This window comes from Plasmopara halstedii, assembly GCF_900000015.1.
Source record: "Plasmopara halstedii genome assembly, contig: Scaffold_3060, whole genome shotgun sequence".
NCBI classification, from domain to species: Eukaryota; Oomycota; class Peronosporomycetes; order Peronosporales; family Peronosporaceae; genus Plasmopara; species Plasmopara halstedii.
In genome coordinates this window covers 213,636-223,335 of record NW_020189964.1, presented here as the reverse complement: position 1 = coordinate 223,335, position 9,700 = coordinate 213,636, and the positions used below count along the sequence as shown (strand labels likewise).

Below are 9,700 nucleotides of genomic sequence, written 5' to 3'. Positions count from 1 at the left end.
GAATTTCGGGGGGGGGGGGTAGAGTCGTTGTGGATTGGTCAGCGGATCTGACTCAAAATGAATTGGAGAAGTGGTTTTACCTGGCTAATTATTTAAATTATTACATCGCAAACTACGAACACCCTTCACCAATCTCGATAAGAAAAATGTCAGAAAGTATTGAAATGCGTCTGAAGAGACAGCCTTTAAAGCGGTGACAGAAGCATCATGGATGCATCCATTATGCCTCATTTAAATCGACTGTCTATTTTACTTCATCAGTGAAGCCTTAGCTCTTGCGATACGCGGTGCTTTGACTCAGGCAGTTACCAGAAGTCATAAACGCTTGATCGTGTTTGAGTTTTAACAGCTAGGTTTTCTATTCATGACTAGGAGCTACTTGACAGTAAGTATTCACTTATCAAATTTAGGAAGCACGTGCTTGACTTTAGACCTTTTGCGATGTATTCAAATCATGCGTGAATGCGTAGAGCACATTTCCGATCAATGGCAAGATGTGATGGGGTCAGTCCCATTACACATGTTGTTTAAATATTTAATTTTGTGTGTGGTTGACACCAACTATATATCTTGCAATACTGTTTTATCAGAACTGGAGGTACTTACCAGTTTAGGAAAGGTTTTCGGCCTATTAGTCATATTTTCCTCCTCGTTCGCGTAAATCGACGGCTCGCCGGAAGCGAGCAACACGCGGTGGGGCGTGTTAACCGATTTAAGTCTTCCTCATTGACCACGTGTATACGGACGGGTAATTCTCGTTACACAAAAGCCGATAACGGCTTTTGTGTTTCGTGTGTATGGTTTTTATCGTCCTGATCCGACTAAGCTGCACGATGCGGCACAGCCTTTTGACTTTTGCAGGTTATTTATGAGCAAGAAAGTGAATTATGTCTACTTTTTCCGACACCACATCTCAGCTTTTGGGTGCACCACTTGCGGAATCGACATTTGTCCATACAAGTAATTGGGAGTGTTACTTTGGTATTGACCCTGGCAGAGAGTTCTTCATATTATGTCGCTCAAATTGATATTGAGTGAGGATGGATTGTCATCGCTCTATTTTGGGGTTATTAAATTTGATTGTCGCAGAGCAGACATCCAGCTGGACCGACGTTAAGTGCTTTATTTTGCAAAGTACAAAGTATGGCAATGACGACGAGGCGGAAACTTGAGCTCGCCAAATGGCTGTGCAGAAGCTTGCATGTACCTTAGTGAGAAGGTTTATCTAAAAATCAATCGAATATTGATCTTGGTAAAATTCGGCTCCCAATCGCTTGTGAGTAACACATTGCACTATTTGATTTTCCATTTTTCGAAAGAATGGTTAATTTGGAGAGTGTGCCACAAATCATAAACAGCAAAGAGGCCAGGATATACATAGAATAAACCCCTTCACTCTGCCAAATACTGGATATAACTCTGACGAGTGCCCCTTGCCACAGATTTATTACAAAGTATCTGACCGCACGATGTCCATCACGCAGGACCGGCGCGTCGGATTCGTGCAAGGCAATCTCTTTTTAGGTTTGCAAATTTCACGAATTGTGGTAAGTTAATTATTAGTCTTGTCCCACTCAATCGAGAGCATTAGTCGCCTGACAAACGACGTCTTCAACGGCAACAACTAATTTGATTGGGTTGAAGCTATCCAAGCAAGTTTAATCTTAAACGGACGCTATAGCAGAATGAAACTACAGTGGTAGTTGAGACGTTAATACGTTTTCAGCATACCTCTGCGCCCGGATGGACGTTGATTGCTGTTAGACACAGTTCAAATAAGCTACATAAACACGAGATGTTAGGGGTGTCACTTTACGCGTTGAGATACGACAGTATCTCAACGCGTAAAGTGAAACCATGATAAGAATCCAATATCATGGTTTAAATCTTTCGGCACTTTGCAAGTATCTCGATTTATTGCTTCCGAATGTTCTTACCAACTAGAAAGCTGTAGTGATTCTATCTAATTTTGGCCTCTGCATATTGCCTTTGAGTTTGCTAACTTTGAACTACAGCGTCACGAAGTTCTCACATGACGCATAATCATTCTAAATGAAAGCATCAATTCCGCTATAATTGTAGCCGTGTAATACAATGAGTCAACTATAATTGACAGCCCCAGCGCCATACCACTTTGTGAAGGCGTCGGGTGGACCAGAGAATATTTGAGTATTTTATTTAAAATGACGTTAAGCCTCCAAAAAAATTATTATTCAACTAAAAAATATCACTTCAAGGTCGCAGTTCCACCGTTCACTCTTCGGTGATTTTTGACCATCACGGTATAAGCATACCATTATGCTGCGTATGCCTAGAGCTTAACCTGGCTCTAAGATCTCTGGAAATTCATTCAATGTAAAGCGCAAATTGCGTTCACATCGGATTGACACGGGAAACTATGGTGGCAACTCTGTCTAGCAGTAGTTAGGCTAGATAACCGTGTCACTGAAAGTACAATAACGGTAATTTTCTTGATATAAGTACAAAGATTCAGTGACGTGATTGCAGGCGGTATCTTCAGGAATGTATGGCTGTCTATACTCAAGCGTGACCGGCAAACTGCCAACAGGCATTCAAACATATGAAAATGTCCTACATTGATAAAGGTACCACACACGCACTGATAAGAGGTTAAGCATTTCCAAATCTATTGGCTATAAACATAATTTTTGCAGTGAGCCGTGCTTACTAACGAGATAGCCTCGCAGTAGAGGGGGGTCTCGTTCATGCTCAGTGTTGAGTATTGGCTGTATTAAGTAGAACAACTCGTTCTATGTCAAGCGGATATGTCGCGTCATATAGCAGCTCTCAAACTATAAAATGCCAATTAATCGCGCTTAACAACACATCTAAGACGAAGTCTAATTTGCACCCTCATGGCCATCAGGCTATCATAATCGTTAAATGAGCTTCGTCTGACTCGTTACTCGTATTGATAGCGCTAAGAAATGAAATTTGAGACGCTTGCATTGTTTTTATCACTCAATGCGGTAATAATATTTAATTGGTTAGATAATGGGCATGTTCATCTAGCCGAGGTTTTCTTCTCAATATATCACTACAAATTTGAGGAAGTGTAAAGTACTGTGTGCTAGGCTGGCTTTGATTTTCCAGTCCTTAAAAAGGCTTTTAAATCATTCTCTGCGGCTAATCGGTGTTGCCCCAAATTGTAACGCTTGTTATAATACTATCATGGTGATTGGAGCCAATTCCCGCAAAAATTGCCGATGGTTTTTAACAATGTGAGGTCATCAACTTTTCTTACAGATAACAAGTACGAAGCAAATTATTCGACAGGGCTTCTTTACACACAAACTGCTTTCTGTTTGAGTATCAGATAGAGACTCGTGAATCTATTGTAAAGGCTATGATTGGAAAATTTCTTGGCTGCATCGCTATAACTATCTGAAAGAATTCCGCACAGGAAATGCATTTGCCAGAAAAATTGCTGACCCATCAAAGCAAGTTTAGCAGAAAAATGCTGATGTCAAATTTGCTTGTGAGAGCCGGCACTAGATTGTATAATGGGTGAAACAAACTCCTGGATAGGAGTGCCCTCAAAGTCCATACTTTGAGCGAGGTGTCTGAAAATCCAATATTATTGTGATTGCAGTGGGTTCCCGATAGGGCACGGATGACTGCAGAAAATTGTCATGAATCCCATCCCTCTTTTGAATTACGCTCACATTACCCTTCTGTCCATCGGACTCAAAGCAAAGCACGGAAGTATCATGGTAAAGTACTACGATCATAGTTAATGTCTATACTAGTTAAGAGCTGTTTAATGGTACTTTGGAAAACGTGAATTTCTCAAAATTCGTCAGTTTCTAGCTTTACGGCTAGTTTTATTTTGAAAAGTATACTTGTGGCACATTCTAGCTGACCGAATCATAAAAGTAAACCTAACAGTTGAGATCATAAGATTCTTATATACCTTAGACCTTTAAGTTCACGTTTGGAAAAGACCGTATTCTATTTGTACGTAAACCCATACAAGTTGCCCGTCAACCTCGTCGTACGATGTATGACAATCATCATGCTTGGCTAAAATTCAAGTACTTTGGTGATCGCATAAACGATACAAATTTCATAATTCAATCGACGCTTGGATAGTGATGCTGTGCCCTGAACGCTATACGACAATTGACCGTTTCCTAAATAATTGTTTGTACGCGAAAAATTTGAGGCGTAGTTGCACCTTTACATCGACCCTTTATAAAATTGGTAACTGTTTCATCTCAAAACAGCTCTAGCCGACATTTCTCCCATAAACGATTCTGACTACCAGTTTGTACTGAATGAGCAGAATAGTATTGTGACCGACGCGCTAAGTCTTTTCAGGTAGTACAAAAATTCGCGACATTTACTGTCCGAGTCTCGATTTCTCGTTAATAAAAAATGCACGTTAATGCTAGTTGCGTGACCGGTTATTATATATATCACTAGCGCAAAGCGCGGCTTTTCAATTTGGATTAGAGCCCAATCCATGGTATCTTTTTTCTCGTGAAGAAAAAAGAAAATTCGTTCCATAGTTTTTCGGGATGAACCTAACGATTACCACAATATGGCTTTGCCCTAAAGGACTTTCTGTAGTCGGTAATACTTCCATCGGAATATCACTTGATCATTTTCGATGCTAGTGATACTTTAATGCGAGCAAAACTTATCCTGGATAAGCAACAGTAGGTTGTGAAACTCTGTCGTAGATAATTCTGAGAGGCACTTGTTAGATATGTCTCTGTGGCCCGAGTTATGTCAAAAAAAATACGAGTATATATTGCACCGATCCTTCCTCGTTATCGCTTTAACAGTTATAATGTTCATAGTGACTCTTCACACAGATGTGGCTTGTTAGACCCTGTTTATTTGTACAATATTTTAAAAGGTAAATTTGCGTGCCGCATTAAAGTGTGAAGTACAACTTTCATGTGGATTGTCACTTTATGATTGTTAAACATAAACATTAACTTTCCGAATTGCTGATATATTTTATATGCGCTGAGTGATCTTGTACGTCGCGCTACTGTTGAAACAGTACACAGTACGCTGGTTGTGTCTTTCGATGAAGGTGTGAACTTTATTGTAAGGACTTGACAGTGAGGGTGCTGTCTAGTCCTGCACCTGGAAAAGTGATATCTTTCTGTTCTAAGTATGTATTGAGTTGAAAACCATGATTCATGGATTAGCTCGAAATTAAAACGTCAGATACTATTCATTTCTTGATGAACCTTGGTGAGTTACGATCCTCATTTGCAAAAGTGCTTTTTGGCGCGTGCACAGCGATGATATTTTTGGCGCAACACATGGTCAGGAAAAATAGCTGAGGCATCGGTAAGCGCCTGGAGTAGATCTGGTAACGTAAAAGTGGTAGCCATGCTCGGTCTCAGGATGATACAGAAAACGATCTTTTATCTCATTTCTTAAGTGCATGTTTGCTAAGACAGAAAAACGACTGCATTCCATGGCCTAGAGTGGACCTCTGATGTGATGGCAGCTTAAAGCTGTCGTTGCGGTCATCCGTGACAGAGCTCTTAATGTAATGAGCGACTATCGCTCACAGTCTTTTGCTGGGACGCGGTAATGTAAGTCAGTTTAGCTGCTAAAACTTATCAACGAATACTTAAGCCTATTGTGATATATCCGAACTGCTGATTCAGCACTACCGTGTAAGCAGTGAAGCTTCACGGTCAGAGATAACTTAAGTTTTTTAATTCTATAGTAAAGTTATCAGGGTAGTCGCTGAAGGTGCAAGTCTCGCCGCATTGCCTCCGGCGAACACTCTCATTTGGATAAAATAGTATTTCTCATCATCGATGTAGTATGATTAGTTGTGAAGGATAAGCCGGTCACTATATTCGTTGTGGATGAGTCCAGTTTTGGGACACCCACAGAGTGAAGAAGGCTATATCATTAAAAACTCTTGGGAATCATATTTCAACTTAGTTGAAGGTAAATCAGATGTGGTGACATGAGACTCCCCATCTTGTCCTAATTTGAGGAGGGCATGACTGCGTTTCAAATACGATGCCTGTTTTTTTGTATGACATCAAAGAAGCTCTGGTTTAGTAAACCACAAAGCTAATTTAATATAACTTCTTAAATTCTTACACATGACGTCGACCTTTTGACCAGGAAGACTAACGGCAAGGTGAAATTGGTACATGCTTTAAACGAGCTTAAGTGGCATTTTTTTAATACAAACGCCGATTGTTGTAAAGAATGTGCTATGAACAGGAATGGTTCGCTGGATCTTGTGTAGTGCTACTGACTAAGAAAACTATTATCATCACATGCTTATAACTGGCCGTGGATTCCATCTCACTGCGGTAAATTCACTGGTATGAATGATCTGGCAATGGCTGATGGTGGTCCATAGACGATCTAGCGCGCCAGTAATGCTGAATGCCTAGTAAGCCCTTCATCACGCTCAATCGCGCCTATAAACAGACTGTTTCCTACAATATAATCGTTCATGGTCGGAAATAACATTAGGAATCGGATATGGACACTCACGTCAAACATTTGTGTGCAGCGCTTGACTGTATACGCCTAAATAGTCACCGAGGACAATTGCGTAGCTGCCGCTGACACATTACAATTCCTGGAATCGTTTGCCAGGGAGTATTATCAACGGCTAGGTTTCGTCAAGACTAGATTATCGAATTCGGGCATTACCGCTATCGCAAATGGTAGTTTGGTCTGGCCAAAACCTTTCACAAGTACTGTGGAAAGGCCGACAAGACACAGCCTTTTATCGAATTCGTATGAACGACACGAAACGGTACTGAGTGGTAGAAACATAGGAGGCCTCATAAGAATTTCTAATGAGCGCATCAATTTTAGATCTTATAATTCTATCATGACATGTCAAATACGACGCTTCGGCCTTTGTTATGAATTGGGCATTACTTACAGCTTCCAAAAAAACATGAAAGCGTCGTCGCGTTGATGTTTCGCCAGCATTCAGCCGCAGAGTGAGATCGTCTTTACCAAAAATGACTCGTATCGATAGTGTTATCTTGTCAAATTCTCTGTACACCTGTTTGACTTAAGCCAATTGTGATATTGACAAGGCAAGCGTCAGTACAGATCTCACATAATATGGCAACATGTTTTTCGTATACCTTTGAGGTAAAGTGTAAGTCAACTTGGCTTAATCTAGTGTTGATTGAGCTTTTGTGTCGCTTCGGCTACGATTTGTTGCAAATAACGATGGAGCTGTGTTCCATGAATGAGACGATCTGTACAGCTTTCAGGTCAAACTAAACACGTGCTGTAGTGTCGGGAGCTTTAATACGGAAGAGGTTTCAAAACACATATTCCGTTATTTTGAACCTTTTTGTTTACACCATGATGCCTCATTTCAAGGCTTGTCGTATTAAGCACTAACCCGCACGACACGCATCGTGCTGTGGTGCTCATGAAAGGGACCTCAAGCTAAACGAGCAAGAGAGGCCCTTTTGGCCATGAACAGCCTTGATCGTAGTAACTTCAACAAAAGTTGGGTATTAATGCCTACGTTTGGGGAGCTGAATGATGTCAAAATGTACAGCAATACACGTCGAAATTAGCAGCATTGGGTAGGCAAGCCTGCATCAGAGCTGGCTTGCGTATGGGCCACGTTTAGCGCCGGAGAGCTGGAAACCAAATTCGGGGTCCTTAAGATTGCTGAAGGCAGGCGTAATATTTGTGCTAGCGTCTTAGTGACCCTTGCAGCTGGCTTATTTAGAAAATTGAAGCGTTATGATAGCGGGCGTGGTCGCTCTTGCTACCTCCTGGCCCGCCAAATGCTTGCTGTCCATAGAGGCCCAGGTCGCGTTCTCTACTGCAAAATTCATTCCTGACACCCTTTCAGGCCCTGATGACAATCCTCTAGTCTTCGACCCTGTTGTGGAGACGACGGCAATGACACTTTCCTAGGTTGCACTACCGTGTTGGGTCATGACCCTGGGGTCAGTCACCGTAACATCTAGACCAAAAGTCGGGCTCAAGCTGCCTGTCGCACCCCAGCCCTGGCAAGGATCCTTTAGCCACTGATACTGAGACAATGGAGAAGACACTATTCGTGGTCGCCCTACCCTCGTGTTGGGCTTTAACCCCAATGTCCTCTCTCGTGATATCTAGACCGAAAACTGTGCTCAAGCAGCCTGTCACCTTTTTGGACTCAAACGATGACCGTCTAGGCAGAATTTCGACCCAGTTGTCGTTGCTGCGGTATCCCTCGGATTGGCCCAGCGCCGGAGGCTGTAGGCTTTGGATGGCCCTTAGGTCTTAAGAGTCTTACTTTAGGTTTTGATGCCTTATTTTAATTGAAAAAAAGAAGGCACGGAATCCTTGTCAGACTTTTCTCCTTTTCGATTTTCGAATCGATATATTTGCACAATCAAATACATCAAGCTCTAGCACCTGATATGGTTCCAAAGTGTCAGAGTCCAATGGATAGCTGCACCAGTGCTTTCTGTAGAAATGTTGCTCAACTACTTCTCTCCACGAGGACGAGTCGACCGATCTCCGTGATCGACAGTAATCTCAACCACCCAGTCGCACTCTCCACGAGAGTATTATAGCGGAGATAGGCTGGATGTGGAAATTATTGAGATACTCTGATAGTGGAAAAGCGCTCATCGCGGGCAAATCAAGATATTGTAGCAGCGTTAATTGACCTTTGAAGATCTCAGCAAACATTTTACGAACCTTCTTGCGGAGCAATTGGAAAATGTCGTTCTGACAGATGATTTCGCCCAATTTGCAGCTTAAGAGTCTCATTTTGAATTTCAGCAAATTCACGATGAACCTGTTCGAATTCGAAGGACGAGAAGGGTCGTGAGCTGGCTCACAAGCACCTGCTGCGCAAATTGAAGGTACAGGCTGGCTCTCAAGGTAGAAAACATTCTCGTGTTTAATCGTTGATATTAGTAAAGAAACAATCCTTGGTGACATGCATAAACTGTTCAATGCGAACTCTACAAGGGGAAGAAACTCACATTACCGTCTGGACGATGTTGCGTATGATTTAAATTTTGTCTGCATAAGAAGCTAAAGAATTCTCACAAGGTTTGGACGAGCAAGTGCTTAAGACTGCGGGTTGTGTTAATTCGTTCACTAATGGTGTTTGCCTTACTTTGGGAAGGACGCTGCGGCAGGCACCACCGTATTGAATATGCAAAGGGGTGTCCGAGATGTATATAAATACACATGTCACTGCAGTGTTAGTCGACAAGTTTGAAAGCAGGGTATATGATAAAAGAAGCGGGCGTGAAGATTTGATCGCTCTTTATGAATTTCAGACAGCTTGGCCGTGTTCAAGTAGTCTGTATTATGAAATACGACTTACTTCTCTATGCCTACATCGAATAGCATATACAAACTTACTTAAGTGTCTCGAAGCTAATTCGAGCGCAGTTTCTACTTGGATTTTGTTGGGAAGTCCTTGACTGGGTGATGGTTCGGAACCATAGGTTGTTGCCTGGGCCGGTTTTCCTCGACCGTGCTGTCCCCGTGTTGGACCATAACCCTGGGGCCCTCGACCGCAACGTCCATACCAGTAATCAGGCGCAGGCCACCCGTCCCCCTTTCAGGATCAGACGACGACCGTCTAGTCCAGATTCCCGATCCGTCGTCTTGGCTGGGGCCTCTGGGGAGGCCCAGTGCGGGGGGCCTCGAGCTTGCCTTGGCCACATTATCCCTGTGGTGAGCCTCT

The 9,700-nt window shown here is 42.4% G+C and overlaps 3 protein-coding genes across 3 annotated transcripts; 1 reads left to right on the top strand and 2 right to left on the bottom strand.

The window, feature by feature from the left end:
• Nucleotides 1-4,238: 4,238 nt before the first annotated feature.
• On the bottom strand, nucleotides 4,239-4,530 carry PHALS_06564 (uncharacterized protein; the record flags this gene model as incomplete). Its single annotated transcript, XM_024719872.1, has 2 exons — nucleotides 4,239-4,294; nucleotides 4,368-4,530. 2 exons carry the CDS (start codon nucleotides 4,528-4,530, stop codon nucleotides 4,239-4,241), a joined length of 219 nt encoding a protein of 72 aa, XP_024585128.1.
• Nucleotides 4,531-7,567: 3,037 nt separating this feature from the next.
• PHALS_06563 (uncharacterized protein) lies at nucleotides 7,568-7,838 on the bottom strand (the record flags this gene model as incomplete). The annotated part of the gene is made up of 2 exons (XM_024719871.1): nucleotides 7,568-7,699; nucleotides 7,773-7,838. 2 exons carry the CDS (start codon nucleotides 7,836-7,838, stop codon nucleotides 7,568-7,570), a joined length of 198 nt encoding a protein of 65 aa, XP_024585127.1.
• A 1,116-nt stretch (nucleotides 7,839-8,954) lies between these two features.
• Nucleotides 8,955-9,158, top strand: PHALS_06562 (uncharacterized protein; the record flags this gene model as incomplete). The annotated part of the gene is made up of 2 exons (XM_024719870.1): nucleotides 8,955-9,006; nucleotides 9,034-9,158. 2 exons carry the CDS (start codon nucleotides 8,955-8,957, stop codon nucleotides 9,156-9,158), a joined length of 177 nt encoding a protein of 58 aa, XP_024585126.1.
• Between the last annotated feature and the right edge of the window lie 542 nt (nucleotides 9,159-9,700).